General features: G+C 46.6%; 1 protein-coding gene across 1 annotated transcript in view; it reads right to left on the minus strand.

The window, feature by feature from the left end:
- The window catches only part of astn1 (astrotactin 1), a gene marked incomplete at both ends in the record, with an annotated part of 75,541 nt that overhangs the window by 17,469 nt on the left and 30,421 nt on the right, over positions 1-27,651 (minus strand). Inside the window, 10 exons of the mRNA XM_079750418.1 lie at positions 1,734-1,861; positions 5,202-5,396; positions 9,258-9,424; positions 15,656-15,806; positions 17,908-18,045; positions 20,107-20,181; positions 22,533-22,617; positions 23,943-24,110; positions 25,287-25,436; positions 26,061-26,210. Of these exons, the coding sequence (XP_079606544.1) occupies positions 1,734-1,861; positions 5,202-5,396; positions 9,258-9,424; positions 15,656-15,806; positions 17,908-18,045; positions 20,107-20,181; positions 22,533-22,617; positions 23,943-24,110; positions 25,287-25,436; positions 26,061-26,210 (1,407 nt within the window). The remainder of the gene's footprint in view (positions 1-1,733; positions 1,862-5,201; positions 5,397-9,257; positions 9,425-15,655; positions 15,807-17,907; positions 18,046-20,106; positions 20,182-22,532; positions 22,618-23,942; positions 24,111-25,286; positions 25,437-26,060; positions 26,211-27,651) is intronic.

The following is a 27,651-nucleotide window of genomic DNA, read 5'->3' on the forward strand; positions in this document are numbered from 1 at the left end:
TTTATCTAGAGGATAACCCTGCTTTATCTAGAGACGAGAACACTGCTTTATCTAGAGGAGAACACTGCTTTATCTAGAGAGGAGAACACTGCTTTATCTAGAGAGGAGAACACTGCTTTATCTAGAGGAGAACACTGCTTTATCTAGAGAGGAGAACACTGCTTTATCTAGAGAGGAGAACACTGCTTTATCTAGAGTATAAAAACTGCTTTATCTAGAGAGGAGAACACTGCTTTATCTAGAGAGGAGAACCCTGCTTTATCTAGAGGAGAACACTGCTTTATCTAGAGAGGAGAACACTGCTTTATCTAGAGGAGAACACTGCTTTATCTAGAGGAGAACACTGCTTTATCTAGAGGAGAACACTGCTTTATCTAGAGGAGAACACTGCTTTATCTAGAGAGGAGAACACTGCTTTATCTAGAGGAGAACACTGCTTTATCTAGAGAGGAGAACACTGCTTTATCTAGAGGAGAACACTGCTTTATCTAGAGGAGAACACTGCTTTATCTAGAGGAGAACACTGCTTTATCTAGAGAGGGGAACACTGCTTTATCTAGAGAGGAAAACACTGCTTTATCTAGAGAGGAGAACACTGCTTTATCTAGAGGAGAACACTGCTTTATCTAGAGAGAACACTGCTTTATCTAGAGAGGAGAACACTGCTTTATCTAGAGAGGAGAACACTGCTCTATCTAGAGGAGAACACTGCTTTATCTAGAGAGGAGAACACTGCTTTATCTAGAGGAGAACACTGCTTTATCTAGAGAGGAGAACACTGCTTTATCTAGAGAGGAGAACACTGCTTTATCTAGAGAGGAGAACACTGCTTTATCTAGAGGAGAACACTGCTTTATCTAGAGGAGAACACTGCTTTATCTAGAGGAGAACACTGCTTTATCTAGAGAGGAGAACACTGCTTTATCTAGAGGAGAACACTGCTTTATCTAGAGAGGAGAACACTGCTTTATCTAGAGGAGAACACTGCTCTATCTAGAGGGGAACACTGCTTTATCTAGAGAGGAGAACACTGCTTTATCTAGAGAGGAGAACACTGCTTTATCTAGAGAGGAGAACACTGCTTTATCTAGAGAGGAGAACCCTGCTTTACCTAGAGGAGAACACTGCTTTATCTAGAGGAGAACACTGCTTTATCTAGAGGAGAACACTGCTTTATCTAGAGAGGAGAACACTGCTTTATCTAGAGGAGAACACTGCTTTATCTAGAGAGGAGAACACTGCTTTATCTAGAGGAGAACACTGCTTTATCTAGAGAGGAGAACACTGCTTTATCTAGAGGAGAACGCTGCTTTATCTAGAGGAGAACACTGCTTTATCTAGAGGAGAACACTTTTTTATCTAGAGGGGAACACTGCTTTATCGAGAGAGGAGAACACTGCTTTATCTAGAGGAGAACACTGCTTTATCTAGAGAGGAGAACACTGCTTTATCTAGAGGAGAACACTGCTTTATCTAGAGAGGAGAACACTGCTTTATCTAGAGAGGAAAACACTGCTTTATCTAGAGAGGAGAACACTGCTTTATCTAGAGGAGAACACTGCTTTATCTAGAGGAGAACACTGCTTTATCTAGAGAGGAGAACACTGCTTTATCTAGAGAGGAGAACACTGCTTTATCTAGAGGAGAACACTGCTTTATCTAGAGGAGAACACTGCTTTATCTAGAGAGGAGAACACTGCTTTATCTAGAGGAGAACAGGGTCAGGGTCCTACCTGAGAGATAGTCTGGGTCCGGGACGGGGTCCGACAGCTCCTCCTGACACTGGACCTCGTTGGGGACCGACGCCACCACCATACCGTCCGGGAGCTGCTGCTGCAGGCCGCGAGCAAAGTTCTTCTGCCTGCAGAACACAGAACACTGGGTTCATTAGAGAACACTGGGTTCATTAGAGAATACTGGGTTCATTAGAGAACACTGGGTTCATTAAAGAACACAGGGCTCATTGGAGAACACAGGGTTCATTAGAGAACACTGGGTTCATTAGAGAACACTGGGTTCATTAGAGAACACAGGGTTCATTAGAGAACACAGGGTTCATTAGAGAACACTGGGTTCATTAGAGAACACAGGGTTCATTAAAGAACACAGGGCTAATTGGAGAACACAGTGTTCATTAGAGAACACAGGGCTCATTAGAGAACACTGGGCAGGGGTTAGGTGGTCGGTTTAATGATCTACACGGTGGCCCGCTTCAATCAAGCAACCAATCCAAGGACAGAGTCCTGAACCGAGCCGACCATCACTCAGGCTGAGAGCTCATTATGCTGTTCCCACCTCAAGGTGACACGCTTTCACTCTGCCAGAGGAAGGCCTGGGGGATGCTAACGCGCTGCCACTAACACACAACAGCTAACACGCAACAGAAAATCACCAAACTCACTAATACTAACAAGCCAGTGCTAAAGCTACAACAATACAGCCACTACTAACAAGCTACCATGAACACATTACAAATAATATGCTTCAGGTAACACCCTTCTGCTAACAAGCTACAGCTAACACGCTCCAGCTAACATGCTATAGGTAACACCCTACTACTAACATGCTATCGTTAACACACTACCGCTTACATGTTATAGTTAACACACTACTGCTAACATGCTATAGTTAACACACTACAGCTCACATGTTATAGTTAACACACTACAGCTAACATGCTATAGTTAACACACTACAGCTCACATGTTATAGTTAACACACTACTGCTAACATGCTATAGTTAACACACTACAGCTCACATGTTATAGTTAACACACTACTGCTAACATGCTATAGTTAACACACTACAGCTCACATGTTATAGTTAACACACTACAGCTAACATGCTATAGTTAACACCCTACTGCTAACATGCTATCGTTAACACACTACCGCTTACATGCTATAGGTAACACCCTACTGCTTACATAATATCGTAAACACTCTACTGCTAACATGCTATAGTTAACACACTACTGCTAACATGCTATAGTTAACACACTACAGCTCACATGTTATAGTTAACACACTACAGCTAAAAAGCTATAGCTAACACACTATGCCATCAAGCCAAAGTTAAAAGGTTACAGCTAACACACATATCTTACATACCAAAGCTAACACAGCTTACACCCTAACATTACACTTCATCCTAAGCCTACACCCTAACCCTACATCTTAACCCTACATCCTAACCCTACACCCTAACCTTACACCCTAACCCTCACCCTAACCCTTCACTACACCCTAACCCTACATCTTTACCCTACATCCTAACCCTACATCCTAGTCCTACATCCTAACACTACATCCTAGTCCTACATCCTAACCCGACACCCTGCACCCCAACATGTCGTCTCTTATTGGATCCCTCAGCTCTGTATTATTGACTGCTGTTTATTACTGCAGCGTGTCGACAGGGCTTGTTAGGCTGTGAACACCCAAACATCTGTCACGCTCTCCCTCTCACGTCGTTATGTTTCAGCCGTTTACCAAAGCAAGCACACATTGTCAGCGTCTCCGATAACGCGCTGTTACTCTCCAGCTCTGTGTTCCTCTGCCTATTTCGTTTCTGTAAATATTTTAGTGTCTCTTTTATTGCTCTGTGTAATTTGGTTCGGTAACGATTTTGCGGTCTCGATTCTTTATGCTCTGTAATATATTTCACTTGCAGCTTTGCAGAAGATTGATTTGATTTCGAAAACAATTAAATGAGAAAAGCAACTGAGACTGTAGGCCAACATGGAGATGAGTTTATTGGTAAGGTGTAAAAGAAAGTAATATTCTGTGTTGGATGTTGTCCTTTCACACACTGCAATGGGTCCAAATGTATGATAGAATACATATCACTGGAGTGGCTTCATCTTTAATGGATTAGTAGTTGGAGAAGATGATAAAATATCCTTTTAATGTTCAGGAAGTTCTAGAAGTATCAAGAAGATGATAAAATATGTCTTGGCTTTGTGATGGAATCCACCTGTTTCAGATAAATCACCGAACACCACGCGACACAAGTGATTAATAGGGATTAATACCTATCTCCTCCGCCTCATCTCCTACTCCTTTCCTCCTCCTCTCTCCTCTCCTCACCATCTCCTCCCCTCCTCCACCTCCTCTCCTCTATCCTCTCCTCCTCCTCTCTCCTCCACCTCCTCTTCTCTATCCCCTCCTCTGTCCTCTTCTCTCTCCTCTTCTCTCTCCTCCCCTCCTCTCTCCTCTCTACAGGAGTCTTCAAGTCACCAGGAGAACAACAGTAAAATATTCATTAAACCTGAGGACTCAGGACAGCAGAGGGAAGAGGGGGAGGGAGGAAGAAGAGGAGGGGAGAGGGGGAGGAAGGACATGGAGGGGAGAGGGGGAGGGAGGAAGAAGAGGAGGGGAGAGGGGGAGGAAGGAGATGGAGGGGAGAGGGGGAGGGAGGAAGAAGAGGGGGGAAGAGGGGGAGGGAGGAGATGGAGGGGAGAGGGGGAGGAAGGAGATGGAGGGGAGAGGGGGAGGGAGGAGATGGAGGGGAGAGGGGGAGGAAGGAGATGGAGGGGAGAGGGGGAGGGAGGAAGAAGAGGAGGGGAGAGGGGGAGGAAGGAGATGGAGGGGAGAGGGGGAGGAAGGGAGGAGACGGATAGGAGAGGGGGAGGGAGGAGACAGAGGGGAGAGGGGGAGGAAGGGAGGAGACGGATGGGAGAGGGGGAGGGAGGAGACGGAGGGGAGAGGGGGAGGGAGGAGACGGAGGGGAGAGGGGGAGGGAGGAGGAAGAGGAGGGGAGAGGGGGAGGAAGGAGATGGAGGGGAGAGGGGGAGGGAGGGAGGAGACGGAGGGGAGAGGGGGAGGGAGGAGACGGAGGGAAGAGGGGGAAGGAGGAAGAAGAGGAGGGGAGAGGGGGAGGGAGGGAGGAGACGGATGGGAGAGGGGAAGGGAGGAGACGGAGGGGAGAGGGGGAGGGAGGAAAAGGAAGGGAGAGAGAAGGAAGGAGTCACAGGGGAACTCCTTCATAGTAATAAGAGATTAGATTGATATATTTTACCGCGAGAGAGAGACAGACAGAGAGGGAGATATCACATCTGTATCTAACACATATTTTTGTAGTGTGTGTTAGATACAGTGACAGTTCTAGAGCCAATTGTTCATCTCTCTCTCTCTCTCTCTCTCTCTCTCTCTCTCTCTCTCTCTCTCTGTCAGGGTTGGAGTCAGGGGTCGGAGGTCACCTGAAGGTGGCCTTTAGGATCTGCCCTGAGCTGCTCTCCTTGCTGTGGTTGTTGTAGCCGTAGAAGAGGTCTCCGAACAGCGTCTGATTGGCCGGGATGTCGGCGGGCTCGCCGCAGTCCACGCCCTCCGTGCAGACCTCCGAGAGGGGTTGGCACGACCGGCCGTCCGGACCACGGCGGTAGTCCTCTATACAGCTGGGGGGGGGGGGGGAGAGAGAGAGAGAGAGAGAGAGAGAGACCAAACACAGTATATTAGGATATGAACTCAGTATTATAACATGGGAGAGGCTTTGTGGAGGCGTGACTCAAGAGCTGCAGTGTTCTGTATCCAGGCTAAAGAAAAGCTGCACGACACAGCGGTCCAATTCATTCATTTGGCAGAACATCTGTAAACATTGAGAAGATAAATTAAAAATCCTAACACCTTCAAATGAAGGCTGTATATTGTTTTACAAAGTAAGACGGAGAGAGTGTAAAGAGTGGTGACTGACTGCATTCCTCATCACAGACTGAGGAGACTGAAACATAAAACCCTCCAGGAATAGAACGCTTAAAGAGAAGGAGACCAGAAACATCAAAACCACCTCATAAACCAGTTCTCCTGATCCTGTCTGTGGGACGCACACCCTTAACGTTACACACATGTTACACACCACGTTACACACCATGTTATACACCACGTTACACACATGTTACACACATGTTACACACGGGAGCGTATCTATGTTCCCCGGGTCCTATGTTCCCCGCTTTGTATGTGACCGGGGAACATAGGACCCTGTGAGCAAATCTCTTTTTCGTAGGATGGTAGGGGCAAGTACCGCCTTTTTCGCCTCTGATTCGCCTGTGATTGGTTAGAATGTCTATCCTCAGATTGGTTATGGTACATAACCAATCTGTACATACAATCTGGTACATAGTGATGTAGACAGTGATGTAGCTAGTGATGTAGCTAGTGATGTAGCTAATGATGTAGCAGTGATACATAATGTGTCTATAAAAATCTGGTGTTGGAGCACAGTGCACCACCAGAGCTGCTAGCCTTGTGGCACCGAGGTCTTTAATCAGTGTCCACACACTAAACACACGACCACCGCCGGGTCAAGCACCACTAGTTTATAACGCCCACAGGAGCTGGTTCCCATCCTCTTCCTTTAATGTTCAGAGTTCATGGCCAGCAGCCCCAAAAATAAATTACACCATTTAATCTCCATCCATAATGTACAGCATTTTAATCTCTTTCCAGAGAAGTATGGTAATTTAATCTTCATCTGGAGGACTAAAGACTTAAAAGAGAGTTCAGACTTAATCCCAAAGCACATGGACACATTCTGGGATCATTTTTGTAACTCCACCCAAGAACGAACCAGAGTCTTATTGTTCAGACGGGGCCACGATCGCGGCGCTGGGCTTATCTCGCTTTGTGTCAGACCAAAGTCTGTCTGGACGTGACATGGCTGTGGCTCCTCCCTTTAACCTAAGATCTGTTTGGACGTGGCTGTGTCACATGGCTGTGTCTCCTCTCAATTGATCCTAATGTGAGTTCAGACGTAACATGGCTGTGTCGCCTCTCCATTTAACCCCGACATCATCTCATCCAATGGTTTCCTGAATGCTTCGGTTAAAGATCCCATGGCATGAAAATTTCACTTTCTGAGGTTTTCTAACATTAATATGAGTTCCCCTAGCCTACATATGCTCCCCCAGTAGCTAGAAATTCCATTGGGTGTAAAACGTGCACTAGGCATTCTGCTCCACCTTTGAATAAACACCGTATGTCGTCATAAGGGGAGATGCCACCTCCCCTTTCTCTACCTTGCCAGCCCAGAGAATTTGCCCCGCCAATAAGACAATGAGCTAGGACTGGGCGAATGCCACGTGTGTGTGTGTGTGTGTGTGTGTGTGATTACACACACTGTAACGCAAGTGTACACTTCTTTGTTATTTGGATAACCGTTCTGCTGTTGGGGTTATGGCGCATAACACGTCGGTTCTTTGACGTCTCTGGTATTTCCACAACGGGACTGTTGTTGGGGTTATCTCAGCCATGGTTGAGAAGGAATTGGGGGAAAGGAACTTTGGCTTTGACTCCCTGACGTAGGCCTACATGAATTGTGACATGGAGGAGAAAGGGATTGTTGCCCGCGATTGTATCCCGCCGGAGCCCCGCCGCCCCGCCGCCCGCCGCCCACTGCCCACTGCCGCGAGGCACCATCACCGCGAAGCGCCACCGCCCGGCAGCGGGCAGCCGGCAGCCGGTAGCTGGCAGCGCGCGGTTCAGTCTACTTCAGATTGATGTGGAAGTGGAAGAACAAGAGACGTCGGAGAACCTGACGCAGTCGTTTGTGATTCATAAAATCGTCTGGAGGTGCACACAGCTTTTGGCCGTGATAATATGTATTATATGATATAGATATCTATGTATTATATTATATTATTTAGATATAGAGCTCCAGGACTGTAATGCAAGTGTTGTACACTTCTTTGTTATTTGGATAACCGTTCTGCTGTTGGTGTTATGGCGCATAACACGTCGGACTCTCGTCTCTGGTATTTCCACAACGAGACTAGTAGTGGGACTTATCTCAGCCATGGTTGAGAAGGAATTGGGGGAAAGGAACTTTGGCTTTGACCCCCTGCAGTACATGAACCATTTCATGGAGGAGAAAGGGATTGTTGCCTGCGATTGTCTCCCGCTTGAGCCCCGCTTCCTGCTGCCGAGGGCCCACCGCCTCCACGCTGCCTGCTGCCCGCGGCAGGAGGCGTGGTGCCTAAGCGCTGCCCGCTGCCGAGGCGGCAAGGCTCCGGCGGGCAACAATCCCTTTCTCCTCCATGTCGTGGTTCAGTCTACTTCAGATTAATGTGGACGTGGAAGAACCAGAGATGTCGGAGAACCCAACGCAGTCGTTTGAGATTCATAATATCGTCTGGAGGCCGTACAGCTTTTGGCCGTGATAATATATATTATATGATATAATAATTGATAATATGATATTATTTAGATATAGAGCTCCAGGACTCCCGCCGGAGCACCCGCAGTGTTCTAGAATATTTACAGAACACGGACAAAGGCTGTGTGCGCCTCGCCAGTGCGATACATCCACTGTAAACAGAGCGCATGGTACCGTGGCCGCAAGCTGCTCAGGGCCACACCCCCACCCTCGTCCTTGACCCGCCTCTCTCCTCCCCATTTGCATTAAAGCTACAGACACCGAAACGGCACGTTTGGGGAAAGCTCAATGTGCGACTAGCTCGTAGTGGCTGTAATTCTGCACCACGGCTGAATTTCGGGAACGTCTTCAAATACTGTGTTAGGGGCCCACTAATATCTATATTAAAGCATCCATAAAGTAGCATGCCATGGGACCTTTAAGCAAATGAAAACCGACAACTGATGCAATATTAGAATTATAATACTGTCCTTCATGATGTGAAAACTTATAACTTACAGATACCTTCTTACATATGTATTAAAGGGATATGCCGAGATATTGGTCAGTTTGAGACGTCCTATTTTACCAGATTCAGATGAGTTACCCATCGTTCAGAAGCTGGCTGGGTTAGCGTTTGCTTTCCTTTAGCCTCGCCCATTGACCTGCAGAGCTACTGTAGCCTAGCTACAGTAGCCTAGCTACAGTAGCTTAGCAACAGTAGCCCAGCTATTACTAACAAATACGGAAATGAAAAAGGCCAATCTCCAATCCTCCAAATATCCCTGTGAGGCTTCTGAGACACCATCAGCTGGGCCATGTGGAGCTACAACATTCTGAATAAGAGGTTGCCCATCTGGCCATTTTAGAGGATTTGCTGTTGTTTGCTTCACGGTTCTTCCCTAGAAAAGACAGCAGATGAAAGCAAACAGAGAGAGAGAGGAGGGTCTGACCCACAGATCATCTGGATGTCTTAGAGTATGGTTCTCTAGGGTGAGTTCTGACCATCAGATCATCTGGAAGTCTTAGAGTAGGGTCCTCTAGAACATCTGGATGTCTTAGAGTAGGGCCCTCTAGAGCATCTGGATGTCTTAGAGTAGGGTCGTCCTCTAGGGTTAGGACTCACCCACAGAACATCTGGATGTTGTAGAGAGTGGGGTCATCCTCTAGGGGAGCCAGCTGCTGCAGACACAGCTGCTCACAGCCTCCGTTGAAGCCGTCGGAGCAGTCGATCCCGATGTGGTGGTCATAGCATCCGGTTCCATCCTTCATCGGGCTGAGGCCTGGAGGACACTAGAGAGAGACAAATGGAGATGATGTCATCTATCTGGGGGATACTAGAGAGAGACACATGGAGATACAGTGATCTATCTGGAGGACCTTAGAGAGAGACACATGGAGATACAGTTGTCTATCTGGAGGACACTAGAGAGACACATGGAGATACAGTCATCTATCTGGAGGACACTGCAGAGAGACACATTAAGATACAGTCATTTATCTGGAGAGAACTACAGAGAGACACATGGAGATACAGCCATCTATCTGTAGGACACTAGAGAGAGAGACATGGAGATACAGTCATCTATCTGGAGAAAACTAGAGAAATACATGGAGATACAATCATCTATCTAGAGAGAACTACGGAGACACATGGAGATACAGTCATCTATCTGGAGGGCACTACCCTGACAGCACCCTGGTACCCTGACAGGAGAGGACAGGAGAGAGGAGATAGAAAGGAGAGAGGAGATAGGAGAGAAAGGAGAGGAGAGAGAGGAGAGGAGACAAGGGGAGACAAGACGAGACTGGAGAGAGGAGACAAGAGGAGAGGGGCCGTGTTGTGCGTGTCCAGCGCCACAATAACGTCGGGCCGTTTTCTGAAAGCCAAGAACCAGGCGGCCCACAGCAGCCTGGTGATGTGTTCTCTGGAAAACCTCTCTGGTCACATGTTCTTTGGACAACTACACTGGAGAACCTCTCTGGTCACGTGTTCTCTGGACAACTACTCTGGAGAACCTCTCTGGTCACGTGTTCTTTGGACAACTACTCTGGAGTACCTCTCTGGTCACGTGTTCTTTGGACAACTACTCTGGAGAACCTCTCTGGTCACGTGTTCTCTGGAGAACCTCTCTGTTCACATGTACTCTAGAGAACCTCTCTTGCGAACCTCTCTGGTCACGTGTTCTCTGGAGAACCTCTCTGGTCACGTGTACAGAACCTCTCTGGAGAACCTCTCTGGTCACGTGTTCTCTGGAGAACCTCTCTGGTCACGTGTACTCTAGAGAACCTCTCTGGAGAACCTCTCTGGTCACGTGTTCTCTGGAGAACCTCTCTGGTCACGTGTACTCTAGAGAACCTCTCTGGAGAATCTCTCTGGTCACGTGTTCTCTGGAGAACCTCTCTGGTCATGTGTACTCCAGAGAACCTCTCTGGAGAACCTCTCTGGTCACGTGTTCTCTGGAGAACCTCTCTGGTCACGTGAACTCTAGAGAACCTCTCTGGAGAAACTCTCTGAAGAACCTTTCTTATCTGATCCTGATCCATCTCCCATAAACCTAGAGAACATCCCAGTGATGGCTCCACCCATCCAGCCACTTCTCATCCCATGTGTTCGGTCAAAGCTGTTATGTATCCGATATCTTACAAACACAAAGAAAGGTTTTGTTAGCAGCACCCTAAAATAAAGCCCTGTCATGTGATTAATGATGGACACGTCCTACAGTTTGAGGAATGGAACCATAAGACTGAGGAGAATCAAACAGACCCGATTCCAGAGTCCATGTCCGAGGCTTTACGGTGGAACAGAAACGGACCCACTGAGTAGTAAAGAGAAGGGGGGGGGCGTCCGTAACGTTAATCATGTGTAGCGTGGTCCTTTGAAGGAGGACCTCTGAGAGTCCAGCAGTGCAGAGGAAACCTTCACCCTCCTGCCTTTGAATCCCGTGCTTAATGGAGATGGATTCATTCCAGGCTTCACTGAAACACCACGTATGGAACAACCAAGGAGACATTACCCTAATTACTAGTACTAGTACTATTACAAGTACTATGACAAGTACAAGTATTAGTATTACTACAGTACCCAACTAACGTAACATACTATTAATATTACTAACTACAGTACACTACTAACTTAGCATACTATTACATTTGCTATAACTAACTCCAGAAGCCCCCAATGGCCCGCCCCGTGAGTGTTAGTCGTACAGAATGCTTCATTTGTCCTAATAAGCGGACGCTGCACTTCCACGGTCCCAGCGATCCACAGGCCTAGTGTGGAGGTATAATATACAGTGGCATGAAAAAGTATGTGAACCTTTTGGAATTTATTTATTTTTTCTGAATAAATTGATCATCATCTAAGTCAAGGGTAATGACAAATAAAATGTGTCTAAAAATAATAACACAAATTTTTTTTGATCTTTCACGTCTTTAATGAGAACAACCAAAAAAAACTCATAGTGCTTGTGGGAAAAGTATGTGAACCCTTGAGTTAATGAGCTCAAAAAAGCTAATTGGAGTCAGGTTTTAGCACAACTGGAGTCTTGTTAAGATAATAAGTTTGGAGGTGTGGACTACAGCTACTTTGACTAATAAACCCCTCAAACTTTTGGAGTTTGCGCTGCACAAGAAGAACACGCTTTCAGAGGATCTACGATCAAGAATTGTTGTTTTACATAAAGCTGGCAAGGTTTACAAAGTTATTTCAAAGACTTTAGAAATTCATTAGTCAACAGTTAGGCAAACAATCTACAAATGGAGACACTTTGGGACTGTTGCTACTCTACCAAGAAGTGGGCGCCCAGTCAAAATGACACCAAGAGCACAACAGCATCAACGAGGTATAGGAACAACAAGAAACAACCCAGAATGACAGCCAAAGATTTTAAGGCATCCTTGGAACTTGCTAACATCTCTGTTCATGAGTCTACAATACGTAAACACTGAACAAGCAGGGTATCCATGGCAGGACACCACGAAGGAAGCCACTGCCTACTAAAAATAAATTTGCTGCACGCCGGAAGTGTGCAAGAGAGCTCATTGACACTCCACAGCGGTATTGGCAAAATGTTTAGTGGCCTGATGAAACTAAGATTGAACTATTTGGAAAAAACACACAGCATTACATCTAGCGTAAAAAGGGTATGGCATATCAACATGAAAACATCATTCCAACTGTAAAGTATGGTGGAGGAAACATCATGATTTGGGCCTGCTTCACTGCATCAGGGCCTGGCCAGCTTGGAATCATTGAAGGGAAGATGAATTCCCAATTATATCAGACAATTCTTCAGGATAATGTGAGAATGTCTGTACGTCAGCTGAAAACGTGAAGTTGGGTGATGCAACAGGACAACGACCCAAAATACCGGAGCAAGTCCATAAAAGAATGGCTTCAGAAAAAGAAAATCCGCCTTTTGGAGTTGCCAAGTCAGAGCCCAGACCTCAACCCAATAGAGTTGCAATGGATTGACTTGAAGAGGGCCATTCAAAAGAGATGTCCAAAGAATATGACAGAGCTTAAGTAGTTCTGCAAGGAAGAATGGGCTACAATTCCTCAACGATGTGCAGGTCTGATCTACAGCTACAGAAAGCGCATGGTTGAGGTTATTGCTGCCAAGGGCTGGTCAACAGCCCCCAGTTATTAATTTTAAGGGTTCACTTACTTTTTCCATTGCCATTTTGAATGTTGAATGAGTTTGTTCAATAAAGATTGTATTGTGTTATTATTTTTAGACATATTATGTTTGTCAATACCCTTCACCTAGATGAAGATCAGATCACATTTTATGACAAATCTATTCAGAAAACAATGAAATTCCAAAAGGTTCACATACTTTTCCTTGACACTTTATACACATGTGTACACACACTCACATACACTTACATCCCTCCTTCATTGTAGATGATGTTAACAGCAACAAAATAATCTGATCTGGGCAATGAATCTGCATGGTGCACCGGGGCTCTGTGTGTGAGCAGAGCTGAATGGCATTGACTCTGACACACACACACTGTTCGCTGTCTGAAGGTGTGTGTGTGTGTGTTGACTCTGACACACACACTGTTCACTGTCTGAAGGTGTGTGTGTGTGTTTACTCTGACACACACACTGTTCACTGTCTGAAGGTGTGTGTGTTGACTCTGACACACACACTGTTCACTGTCTGAAGTGTGTGTTGACTCTGACACAAACACTGTTCTCTGTCTGAAGGTGTGTGTGTTGACCCCGACACACTGTTCACTGTCTGAAGGTGTGTGTGTTGACTCTGAAACACTGTTTAATGTCCAAAGGTGTGTGTGTTGACTCTGACACACACACACTGTTCACTGTCTGAAGGTATGTGTGTTTACTCTGTCACACACACTGTTCACTGTCTGAAGGAGTGTGTGTTGCTTAGCTTAACCTCGCTGAACTTCACGGCCAGGCTGAAGAGATTGATTCCATTTTTTCTCATTTAAAGTTTTCCAGAAGTTGGACGGCCAAGAGGTTAAAGTCTCAGCGTATCTCAGCCGTCACACTCGCCTGTTTCATCGCTTCCAATCTGTACATGACGGTCTGCCAGGGAGAGACAAGGGAGAGAGAAGGGAGAGACAAGGGAGAGAGAAGGGAGAGACAATGGAGAAAGTGGCGAGACAAGGGAGAGACAAGGGAGGGACAAGGGAGAGAGAAGGGAGAGATAAAGGGAGAGAGAAGGGAGAGACAAGGGAAAGACAGGGGATAGACAAGGGAGAGACAAGGGAGAGACAAGGGAAAGACAGGGGAGAGACAAGGGAAAGACAGGGGAGAGCCAAGCGAGAGACAGGGGATAGAGAAGTGAGAGAGAGGGGAGAGACAAGGGAGAGAGAGGGGAGAGAGAGAGGAGAGACAGGGCCCCCCCCGACCAGCTTAAGGGAGCAGGACTACTGAAGCAAGTAATATACTAATGGCTCTAAATCATGACTTCCTGTCAGCAGGTAAGACACTAATGACTTTAAGTCATGACTTCCTTTCTGAAAGCAGTCAATTAAACAAATGTTAAAAAAAACATAAAAAGGCAACACATAACTAAGCCTTGGGCTGCAAGAAAGGGAATCCTGATGAAATGTTTCAAAGAATGATTAAAACCATTTGCATGCTGATATGGACAGCATCAAATGAAAATACATTGTGTACATTCCAAACGATCCAGTCTTCCCCATGCAGTGTGAATCCAAGCCTGCTGCAGAAGGCAGAGTCTGCGCTAGCGACACACATGGGCACGGTGGTGAAAGAGGTTTACTAAACGTGTCTAATGGTCTCTAAACACTGCGGCGGGCTGGCAGGCGTCAGGCGAGGACATGAAGGAAGCAGACTATCAGCTGCCTACCTGCTCCAGCGGCTCTGAAATAGAAATGAAAGCGTGTTCAATGTTTCCCGAGCAGCAATGGAGCCACCAACACATGGCTGAAGAACCAGAGGAGCCACCAACGCATGGCTGACGGACCCAGCAGCAGAAGCAGCCCAGGTGTCCACTACTGCTGCCCAATAGTCGACTTAGTTAACGTAATCTACCATGAAAATAAGTAAACAGCAATTTTTTTAGTCGACGAGTCGTTATTATTGACCGCCTATTTATTTTTGTTCTCCCGTCTCAAACGTCTCACTGTTATTCAACTGCACACAAGTCTGTCTCCACACGTTAGATGCAGTCTTTATGATTCATAATATCATCCGGAGGCGCAAATAGCTTTTGGCCGTGATATTATATATTATATAATATAGATAACTAGATAGATATATTATATAACATTATTATTATTATTATTATTATTATTATTATTATTATTATTATTATATATAGATATAGAGCTCCAGGAGACTGCAAACGGCAACAATCCCTTCTCCTCCATGCTGCGGTTCACTCTGACAGCTCATTTGTAGGCAATGGGCAGCAGCTCATTTGCATTAAAGCTACAGACACCAAAAACAGCACATTCTGAAAGGGACTGAAAAAGAGGAGAAAAGCGGTAGGCGAGATATCTTTTCCTAAAAGCTATTTCCAGCAAACAGCTTCAAAAACATGTTTTCTATATTATTTTATTTTTTTATAAGTCGTTTAGATTAGTTGACTAAAAATTTGTTGAAAGATCAGTCGTTAGGAAATGAGTCGCTAATGGCAGCACTAATGTCCAACACACCTCCCTACCCCCACCTGGTCCTGGAGGTCCACGACACTACAGTCGAGGTCTCCACCATCAGAACCTCCACCTGGGCCTGACCTCCACCATACCTCCCTACAGAGGAGGTCTCAAACCCCAGACAATTCAGCCAACTGACTTTAGCGCTATCATTATCCTAGAGCCTCCAGCTACCTCATTATCCTCCACCTCCATCATTACCCTCCAACTCCATCATTACCCTCCACCTCCCTCATTATCACAGAGTCATCATTATCGCAGAGCCATCCAGCTCAGTTATCATCTCCTTCATATCAGGTCAGGAGTCTGCTATCTGCAGCACTTTGTCTCCTTCTCTGTAAACATAGTCTCAGGACTCACCACACATCCGGTGGAGTCCAGCTTGCGGTCAGATATGCAGCGGAAGTTGCGGCTGCAGCCTCCGTTGTCCTTGGAACAGTCCCTGACTGGGCCGAAGGAGTCCAACAGCACCTCCAGGCTATCGAACGAGGAGCTGATCATCAGCTCCTCCCTTGGAACAAGAACAAAGAATGCTCACACATCTGTTCTCTCTATGTTGTGTCCCTTCCTCCGGTTCCAAAGCTGGACTTCCTGAGTCAAACTTGTCTTATTTCTAATGGTTTGTCCACCAACACGTGTAGATCGGTTTGAATCTCCCAGGACATAGACTGTGTCTCTAAGGGTCTCTAAGGACAGAGACTGTGTCTCTAAGGGTCTCTAAGGACAGAGACTGTTTCTCTAGGGGCTTGTAAGGACATGGTCACATGACCTTCCTCTTTAGGATCACATCTTTATTTACAGAGGAAAAGATATGGTACAGTTTATTTTTGATGGACCGTTTAATAAATCAGCCCCTTTTCTACTCCCTGCTTGTGTTGATGCTGTCTATACAAACAGAGCAGTGATGTACATCTCAATTAGCGGCTTGTTAAAGCTGCCGCCGGGAGGAGGGACGCATCAAACCTACACGTTCACAGACCAGAGAATCCAGCCGTCTCCTCACCCCACAGGCTGCTTTAACTGACTTTAAATGATGCCTTTAGACATGTAGCAGCTCCACATTACATGAACACTCTGATGTTGTAGAGTGGTGGTGTAGTGGTGGTTTAGCAGTGGTGGTGTAGTGGTTGTGGTGTTGGTGGTGTAGGGGCGGTTATGTGATGGTGTGTTGGTGGTGTTGTAGTGGTGTAGTGGTGGTGTAGTGGTGGTTTAGCAGTGTATTGGTGGTGGTGGTGGTCTACTGATGGTGTAGTGATGGTGTAAGGGTGTAGTGGTGGTGTAGCGGTGGTGTAGTTGTGGTGGTGGTCTACTGATGGTGTAGAGGAGGTATAATAGTGGTGTAGTGATGGTGTAGTTGTGGTAATGGTGGTAAAGTGATGTAGTGGTTGTGCAGTGATGGTGGTGGTCTACTAATGGTGTTGCGGTGGTGATGGTGTAGTGGTGGTGGTGGTCTACTGATGGTGTAGTGGTGGTGTAGTGATGCTGTAGTTGTGGTGATGGTGGTGAAGTGGTGTAGTGGTTGTGTAGTGGTGGTGGTGATGGTGTAGTGGTTGTGTAGTGGTAGTCGTGGTCTACTGATGGTGTAGCAGTGGTGATGGTGTAGTGGTGGTTGTGGTCTACTGATGGTGTAGCGATGGTATAGTGGTGGTGGTGGTGTAGTGGTTGAGTAGTGGTGGTGGTGTATTGGTGGTGGATGGTGTAGTGGTGGTTTAGTGGTGTAGGGTCAGGGTTGGGTCAGGGTCAGGGTGAGGGTTAGTGTTCGGGTTCAATCGGGTCAGGGTTCGGGTTCGGATTACTGGGAATTTACACCGCAGGCGAGAGGGAGACGTGAGCGTAACGTAGGCGTATCAATTCACATTGCCGCGGTTTATTTGGCTATATTTTCAAGATTCTAGAACGTGCTAGCATTTTTGCTTTAAGCCATATTTTTGCTTGTGAGTGAAAATGATTAGCCAGCTGATCAACTGCAACTATCAGTTGATTGTGCGCCTGTTATCTAAACAGAGAGGCGTGGCGGGAGACGTGTAACCATGACAACACCTGTTTATCAAAATCATTTCAGTGTGCAACGTGGATGCAAAACATTCCGTAAATGATATGAAAATAATAGTGTGGGCGGAGATCGTTTTCATTGTGTGTTTTGATATTTACCCATATTGATATTTTTAATCATAACCGAGACGCCATAACCGAGACGCCATAACCGAGATGCTTCAGAAACGCTTGAAAATAGAAGTTAAGTGTAAAATTAAGCTTTTGTCGGCCGTGAGACGGGCGTAGAACGCTGCCGGTGTAAATCAGTGCACTAGTTTGAATGGAAGACTATCTCTAGCTGAAGTCGGACGCCTGACGGCCGTCTAAAAACAAAAAGGCTAAAAAGGCTCTTGTGTAAATTGGCCTTTAGGGTCCGGGTGAGGGTTAGGGTCAGGGTCAGGGTTAAGGTTAGGGTCAGGGTTCGGGTGAGGGTGAGGGTGAGGGTGAGGGTCAGGGTCGGGTGAGGTTTAGGGTCAGGGTGAGGGTTAGGGTAAGGGTTAGGGTCAGGGTTAGGGTCAGGGTCAGGGTCAGGGTTAAGGTCAGGGTCAGGGTTAGGGTCAGGATCAGGGGTATCTTACCGTACGTCCACAGCGTCCTCCATCACAGTCATATCCGTCTTGCATTTGGCCGAGGGGTTGATCGCCAGCTCAGCAGGGGGGATAACAAAACTCTTGCTCAAGGGCAGCCACATGCCCTCTCCCAGAGTATAGGTGAACCTACGACCAGAGGAGGCGTGGAGAAAATAAATACAGGTTGTAGAAATATACAGGTTGTCTAACTTTACACATAGTCCCTGGGCGAAACTTTACAGATAGCCCCTGGGCAAAACTTTACAGATAGCCCCTGGGTGTAACTTTACAGATAGACCCTTGGTGTAACGTGTAGATATTCCCTGGGTGTACCTTTATAGATAGCCCCAGGTTGTAACTTATAGATAGTCCCTGGGTGTACCTTTATAGATAGCCCCAGGTTGTAACTTATAGATAGTCCCTGGGTGTACCTTTATAGATAGCCCCTGGGTGTACCTTTACAGATAGCCCCTGGGTGCAACTTTACAGATAGCCCCTGGGTGTAACTTTATACAGCTAGAGAGAATAGATAAAATAAAATATATAAAACTGCGCATTATATCGCTTATGTAATTATTTCAAAGTAAGTGGCCGAGCAGAATGCTTGGACCAAAAGTAACACACATTGACAGCAACATAACACAATAGTTTCACTCACAGGTATGTTCACCATCATGGAGGTTATTCCAAATACCAGTGAAGACAAACACGTGATGTAATAATATCCTCCTCATATTAAATCGTGACACAAGACAGACTCCAGCAAGCCTTAATTTGTATGACAATGAATGGCTTCAATTCTAAGTGAAATCCTTTGCACTTTGATCATCAAAAGCGTTATTAGAGACGATGAATAATGCATGAAAGACAAGAAAGGCTTTAATAGTTAACCGACCAAACCCATTTTCAGCATTCATATTGTTTAATTTGCATTTAATAAAATGCTAACTTAGCATAAGGAAAGGGCACCGAAATGGACAACAGGCCTGACAAGTCGATTGAAGAACAGATTGATTACACCCCCCGATCCCCCTCCCTGTGTCTGCAGCCCTACCCCCCCCTCCCGCAGTAACACTTTTCAGAGTCTATTACCCCCCCCCCCCCGCCCCTCGCAGTAACACTGTTCAGAGTCTATAACAGCCCTCCCCCTGTTTTTCAGACCCGCTCCCTGCTCCTGTTCTTCAGACCCTCTCCCTGCTCCTGTTCTTCAGACCCTCCCCCTGCTCCTGTTCTTCAGACCCTCCCCCTGCTCCTGTTCTTCAGACCCTCTCCCTGCTCCTGTTCTTCAGACCCTCTCTCTCCCCCTGTTCTTCACACCCTCCCCCTGCTCCTGTTCTTCAGACCCTCTCCCTGCTCCTGTTCTTCAGACCCTCTCTCTCCCCCTGTTCTTCACACCCTCCCCCTGCTCCTGTTCTTCAGACCCTCTCCCTGCTCCTGTTCTTCAGACCCTCCCCCTGTTCTTCAGACCCTCTCCCTCCCCCTGTTCTTCAGACCCTCTCCCTCCCCCTGTTCTTCAGACCCTCCCCCTGCTCCTGTTCTTCAGACCCGCTCCCTGCTCCTGTTCTTCAGACCCTCTCCCTGCTCCTGTTCTTCAGACCCTCTCCCTGCTCCTGTTCTTCAGACCCTCTCCCTGCTCCTGTTCTTCAGACCCTCCCCCTGTTCTTCAGACCCTCTCCCTCCCCCTGTTCTTCAGACCCTCCCCCTGCTCCTGTTCTTCAGACCCTCTCCCTGCTCTAGTCGTGTCTCCTCCAGACCCTCCCGGCAGTAGTCGTGGTGTTTGGCTGCGTTAAGGAGGCTGAAGGTTTAGATGAGGATGGATGGCTGGAGTCCAGCACTTTAACCAGCAGAGAGAACCCAACACTGAACAAAACCAGACCTTTGACTTCCTGCTGGCTCCTTCAACTACATCCTGTTACACATTCAGATCGCCATGCTCAAATATATATATAGCATATTCAAACATCCATATAACATATACACTGTACACATATTCACAAAACCAATGGAAATAAATGGGTCTGCTAATGGTTTGCTAAACCCAAATAAATGGGTTTGCTAAGTAATCAAAGCAAAGCATTGATCCCTTGATAACTTATCCAATATAACTAACCCTTGATAACTTATCCTTAATAACCAACACCTAATAACTAATCCTTTATAATTAACCTTTGATAACTAATCCTTAACAACTTAACCTGAACTTCTCACCTGAAGATGCGGTCAGAGGGCTGTTCTCCCAGGACCAGATCAAAGCCGCGCTGGAAGATGGTGTAGGGCCAGGGGCTGAGAACATCAGAAACATGAGGAGACCGGTTAGACGAGGGGAGACAAGACACAGCTTCACACCTCATGACCTCTTAAGGGGGAACACCGATCGCCGCTGAGCTCCTCAATTTTCCTGAGATATTGAATAGCGATGCTCACTGTGAGACCCTAACCCTAAACCTGACTGTGACCCTAAACCTGAACCTAGCCAAAACCTGACCTTAACCCTGACCCTGAACCTAACCCTAAACCTGACCGTGACCCTAAACCTGACGCTAGCCCAAACCCTGATCCTAACCCTGACACTAACCCTGAGCCTGAACCTGACCCTAACCCTCAATCTGACCCTGACCCTAACCCTACCTTACCCTAACCCTGACGCTAACTCTAACGCTAACCCTGACCCTAACTCTTACCCTAACTCTGACGCTAACTCTTACCCTAACCCTGACGCTAACTCTTACCCTAACCCTGACCCTAACCCTGAGCCTAACTCTGACCCTAACTCTGACCCTAACTCTGACCATAACTCTGACCCTAACCCTGAGCCTAACCCTGACCCTAACTCTGACCCTAACCCTGACCCTAACCCTGAGCCTAACTCTGACCCTAACTCTGACCCTAACTCTGACCCTAACCCTAACCCTGAGGACCCAGCGGAGGTCAACACAAAGGTCGATCACATGGCACCACGACCATGTTACTCTACATAAATATGACCTATAAATCTATCTTGCATATAAATATTATGATGTATTATGTCCTCGGTAAAGATATGATGCTTAAAGCCTTTGGTATAGATATGATGTATAATGTCCTCTGTATAGAAATGATGTCTAATGTCTTCGGTATAGATATGATGTATAATGTCCTCTGTATAGATATGATGTCTAATGTCCTTGGTACAGCTTTGATGTTTAATGTCCTCGGTATAGATATGATGTCTAATGTCCTCAGTATAGCTATGATGTCTAATGTCCTCAGTATAGATATGATGTCTAATGTCCTCAGTATAGATATGATGTCTAATGTCCTCTGTATAGATATGATGTCTAATGTCCTCGGTATAGATATGATGTCTAATGTCCTAGGTATAGATATGATGTCTAATGTCCTCGGTATAGATATGATGTCTAATGTCCTCGGTATAGATATGATGTTTAATGTCCTCGGTATAGATATGACGTCTAATGTCCTCGGTATAAACATGATGTCTAATCTCCTTAGTATAGATATGATGTTTAATGTCCTAGGTATAAATATGACGTCTAATGTCCTGGGTATATGATGTGTACATCTGCAATTTGTTTGTTGGTTTATTTCAGTTATCACAGCAATTGTTAAAGTATCTCCTTGGTCATTTAACTGCTTCTGTTAGAAGCTTGACTCTTTTTATAAATTGTGTCAGTAGTCGTTTATAACATCACACATCAACAAATCAGCCACATTAATGAATTATTCAAAGGCTTATTGAAGTTACAGTCTGGTGGATCCTTGACTGCCAGAGATATGACATCACAGGCCTAATTAAGACAGGTGATTAAGGAGAGGTGTTCAGCCGCCTCGGCCCGTGAGGTCCTGATGGTTTAATACCTTAAGAACACATCCTTATGCTGGGACCCTCCCTGATGAACGTTTAATCTCAACACAACACCAGCGTTCATCGGCCCAACAATTATAGTCTGGCAACACGTCCCAGAGAAGTGTGTTGACTAATTAAAGCTTATAAAAGTTAATCCACAACAGATCGTGTGGTGCTGCGTCCAATCAGCGGCACAGGAACAAACGTCTTCAACGTCCCGCCTCCTTCACACTGACCTCTGGCTCGGCCATCATGATCATAGAGATATGAATGAGTGAGCATAGAGCTATGAATGAGTGAGCATAGAGCTATGAATGAGTAAGCAAAGAGCTATCAAACAAAACCTTTTAATGAGCAAGCTCAGAACTAGCATTAATGAGCTTCCATAGGCTATCATTAATGAACTAGCATAGAGATAGCATTAATGAGCTAGAACAGAGCTATCTTCATGAGTTACCGTAAATTAGCTAGCCTAGAGCTTTCATTATTGAGCTATCATTAATACGCCTATGTAGGCTATCATAAATGGGCCATTTTGATTGAACTATCCTAAAAATTAATTTGTTCATTCATTCATCCTAGGCTTTCACTCATATGCTATCAATAATGAGCTATCATATGCTATCAATAATGAGATACATAGAGCATGGATAGAACTAACATTAATGAGCTATCATATGCTATCATTAATGAGCTAGCATAGAGGATGGATAGAGCTAACCTTAATGAGCGATCGCTATCATTACAGCGCTAACACAGAGCTGAAAGAGGCTAATGGTTCTCTTACCCCTGGTTTGGCCCCCACTCGTTGCGGATGCAGAGGTGTTTGTGGACCGGGTCCTTCATGTAGCCGTCCAGACACAAACAGTCTCCTGGAACAAAACACAACCTGGTTTAGTACACGTTCTCGTAGAACAGAACCGGATTTAGAACACGTTCTCCTGTAAAAGAACCTGGTTTAGAACCAGACCTCCATCCCCACTGACTTGAGGCTGACCTCCATCACCACTGACCTCAGACTTAAGGCTAAGGACAGGTTGAAAGCAGCGATCCTCCACCATGCAGCCCCCCCAGCGGGCTGATGGGAGCTCCGCCCCCGATAGAGGTGATTAAAGCTGATTAGTATTCCTGAAGATATGAGCCAAGCTCATTACTTATTCATCTTCTCCCGACTCTAGAGTTCAGCATCAGCGCAGCAGACCACCTTCCCATATGTCGTTTACTCTGCGTGTGTCCTGGAGCCGTGGCCGGTCCAAACGGGGAGCGCCGTTAAGGCCACGTTACCCCGCCACACACACACACACACACACACACACACACACACACACACACACACACACACACACACACACACACACACACACACACACACACACACACACACACACACACACACACTTCAGTCCCATCACAGAAATACCAGAATACCCGATCAGGGTGAGACCTGCATGGTGCTTCTCTGTGTTGCCTCTGACTTTTATTGTGAAAGCCACAATCCAGGTTTGTGATCTTTGAAAAGTTCACCAATAACTTTACTCAGAAAAATGGTTCAAAATAGAGGCGGCAGGCGGCAGCCCAAGGAGACGGGTTTATTCTGGGACCATCTGAGTCACTCAGCATATACCAGCACAGCTAGTCGGCCCTGATTGGGCAAAAAGATTTCTTTACTTTAACTATGAGTCCCTGCAGCTCCTTTAAGGAGCTGAATAATATTTTCCTTACAAACTCCTGAACCCCAGAATAGAAATGAAGAGCTGTCTCTCTGTAGCTAGGTGTCTATCTAAAATATATATGGAACCAGGTAAACAAACATCTGGAGACAGTAGCTGTTAAATCTGGAGACAGTAGCTGTAACGTCTGGAGACAGTAACTGTATCTAGATTAACATCTGGAGATAATAGCTGTAACATCTGGATACATTAGCTGTAACATCTGGAGACAATAGCTGTATCTAGATTAACATCTGGAGACAGTAGCTGTATCTAGATTTACATCTGGAGACAGTAGCTGTAACATCTGGAGACAGTAGTTGTAACATCTGGAGACAGTAGCTGTATCTAGATTTACATCTGGAGACAGTAGCTGTAACATCTGGAGACAGTAGTTGTAACATCTGGAGACAGTAGCTGTAAAATCTGGAGACAGTAGCTGTCACTGACCTGTGTGGGGGTCACTGACCTGTGTGGGGTTCACTGACCTGTGTCGGGGTCACACTGGTGCTCACAGGGGTCCAGCAGGCGACGGCCACACAGCTCGTTGACCCAGGGCCCGCTGGCGTTCTGCTGGTGGAACAGTAACACCTGTGCCGGGTTCAGCCAATCAGACGCGTCAAACTGGTTCCCTTGCAGCAAGATGAACCTGGAGCCTAAAGGTCAGAGGTCAAAGAGAGAGAGCTGTTTAATAAGGATTAACGTTTAATGTGCGTTAATTTATGTGTTAATAGGAAGTATTAAAACCTCAAGCTCATTTATTAAAGATCAAATCACTAAATTCATCGTTAGATCTGCTTTTTATTTTGTCCATTTAGACAAACTGAGGCCAGAGGCCTGCAGTCACATAACCCAGGGGATGGAGGGAGGGTGGAGGTAGGGTGGAGGTGTGGCGGTAGGGGTGGTGTAGAGGGGTTAGAGGGTTTATTCTCCTCTTCATGCCCAAACAGCGGCTGGTCTATAAACTGATTTGTTTCGCCTCAGCATACGACAGATTTTCATCAGAATCTCCGTGACATCAAATCAAATGTGATGAGATTTCAGACGACGTGGAAACATTTTAAATCAATTCCAGTTTTAGCAATTCAACATCCAAATGACCATCTTTCATGGCTAGGAGGTCTCTGGAATGCTAATGCCGAGACCTCCAGACCAGATAGCAGATAGATGACCTCTGAGACCTCCAGACCAGATAGTAGATAGCAGATAGCAGATCGCTGAAATCTCCAGACCAGATAGCAGATAGCAGATCACTGAGATCTCCAGACCAGATAGCAGATAGAAGACCTCTGAGATCTCCAGACCAGATAGCAGATAGCAGATAGCAGATCACTGAGATCTCCAGACCAGATAGCAGATCACTGAGATCTCCAGACCAGATAGCAGATAGATGACCACTGAGATCTCCAGACCAGATAGCAGATAGATGACCTCTGAGATCTCCAGACCAGATAGCAGATAGCAGATCACTGAGATCTCCAGACCAGATAGTAGATAGCAGATCACTGAGATCTCCAGAGCATAAAGCAGATAGATGACCACTGAGATCTCCAGATCAGATAGTAGATAGCAGATAGCAGATCACTGAGATCTCCAGATCAGATAGTAGATAGCAGATAGCAGATCACTGAGATCTCCAGACCAGATAGCAGATAGCAGATCTCTGAGAGCTCCAGACCAGATAACATGACAACCTGGGGTCAGGGCTAGGGGCTAGGAGTTCGGGGCTAGGGTCTAGTAGCTAGGAGCTAGGGGCTAGGAGCTAGGAGCTAGGGGCTAGGAGGTAGGAGCTAGGGGCTAGGAGCTAGAAGCTAGGAGCTTAGAGTCTTCACCGTCGGCGATGAGGTGCTCCGGGACGTGGAGGATGATGCGGACGGCTAGAGTGCAGGAGAGGTGGGAGGCGTAGACCAGCCCCAGCAGGCAGCTCACCACGCTGATCAGGGTCAGGGTCGTCTTGTTGATTGGGCTACGAGGGGAACCGGCTGGACAGCCAATCAGAGAGAGAGGGGGCCGGTCACATGACACAAAACACACCAATCAGAGAGGAGAAGACACCTTCCTCTTCCTCTTCATATCAGAATAAAGGGTTAATATAGTGAGCGTTACTGGTGAGCGTTGTGGTGTACTGGTGAGTGTTACTAGTGACAGTACTGGTGAGCGTTACTGTAGAGCGGTACTGGTGAGTGGTGTGTATATTGGTGCGGAGTGTGTATACTGGTGAGCGGTACTGGTGAGCAGTACTGGTGATAGTACTGGTGAGCGGTGTGTATACTGGTGAGTGTTGTGTATACTGGGTAGCGATACTGGTTAGCGGTCCTAGTGATAGTACTGGTGAGCGTTGTGTATACTGGTGAGCGGTGGTGGTGAGCGGCACTGGTGAGCGGTACTTGTGAGCGGTACTGGTTAGCGGTGCGTTTACTGGTTAGCGGTACTAGCGATAGTACTGGTGAGTGTTGTGTATACTGGTGAGCGGCACTGGTGAGCGGCACTGGTGAGCGGTACTTGTGAGCAGTACTGGTTAGCGGTGCGTTTACAAGTCAGCAGCAATGGTGAGCGGTGTGTATACTGGTGACAGTACTGGTGCAGTACTGGTGGGCGGGGCCTACCCCCGGAGCCCCAGCCGCTGGTGGCCGATCCGTTCCTGAGGCCGCGGCCGCGCCGCCGGCTGCGGTGCGGGTCGGTGTAGAAGGTGAGCTGGGGGTCGCTGTCCGCCTCCGTCCCAGAGTCCCCGTCAGGGGTCAGGAAGGTGGAGCCCGCTGACACACACACACACGCACACGCACACGCACACACACACACACACACACACACACACAATGATCTTGATGTTTCAACTTCGTCCTTTAACCGTGAAAATCTTAACGAGGTAATTAAAGAAAATGTGTTCCGTGCGTATCCATTATGATTTATTAATTTAAGCTATTCACTGCTTCTACTGATTCTCCTGATTCTAATGGTCGTTATAATTATATTTATTCTAATCATTTATCAATTCTAAGGCTTGACTGCTTCTAACAATTCTACTAATTCTAATAATAATAGTTATTCTAATGAGTAAGTCTGGGTTCTACTGAGGGCTGGGTTCTACTGAGTTTCTGGGTTCTACTGAGTTTCTAAACAAAACGTTGAGAGAAACTCTGGATTTACACAATACCACTGTTACCGTGGTAACAGTGACAGAAACATAGGATTTTAAACAGTTTCTTCTACAATATGGGAATTTCTAAGTAGCTGACTAAATGGCCTAGATATACTGTTCATTATCAAAGACAAGCAGTTTCTCTCTAGGGTAATAATGTCCATGGGTGTTCACCATTATTACATTAAGATGGAGATTCCGCTAACCGTGCTTATAATATAAAGTTTGTTGCAATATACATCTATAAATAAATATATATATGAACTTTGGATTGATGAAGAAATGTCTTCTCAGATTGTCCTGACGTGACTTCAGGAAGCCTCGTTAACTTCATTATCATAACTTAGTCTGAATTAAAACGACCACACCTCATCCCTTACTCAGGGCCACAAACACAAGCTTGACCAACCAGGAGGAGGAGGAGGAGAAAAAGGAGGAGGAAAAGGAGGAGGAGGAAGAGGAGGAGGAGGAGGACAGAGGGAAGCCAAGAGGAGGAGGAGGAGGAGGAAGACAGAGGGGAGGAGGAGGACAGAGGGGAGCCAGGAGGAGGAGGAGGAGAGAGGGGAGCCAGGAGGAGGAGGAGGAGAGAGGGGAGCCAAGAGGAGGAGGACAGAGGGGAGGAGGAGGAGGAAAGAGGGGAGGAGGAGGAGGAGAGAGGGGAGCCAAGAGGAGGAGGACAGAGGGGAGGAGGAGGAGGAAAGAGGGGAGGAGGAGGAGGAGGACAGAGTGGAGCCAAGAGGACGAGGAGGAAGACAGAGGGGAGGAGGAGGAGGGGGAAATAGGGGAAGAGGAGGAGGAGGGGAGAGGGGAGGAGGAGGTGGAGGAGGAGGAGGAAATAGGGGCAAATAAAGTGTACTACATAACAGTCTGAAAAACTCAAATTGAACTTGGATGCCGCCCAGACAGAGCTCCACACAAACCAGACAGAGCTCCACACAAACCAGACAGAGCTCCACACAAACCAGACAGAGCTCCACACACACCAGGCAGCTGTAGTAGTGTTCCAGCTGTAGTGGTGTTAAGGGTGTAGCGGTGTTAAGGGTGTAGTGGTGTTAAGG

The sequence above is a fragment of the Pollachius pollachius genome (genome assembly GCF_949987615.1).
Source record: "Pollachius pollachius genome assembly, chromosome: 14".
In the NCBI taxonomy this organism is placed as follows: domain Eukaryota; kingdom Metazoa; phylum Chordata; class Actinopteri; order Gadiformes; family Gadidae; genus Pollachius; species Pollachius pollachius.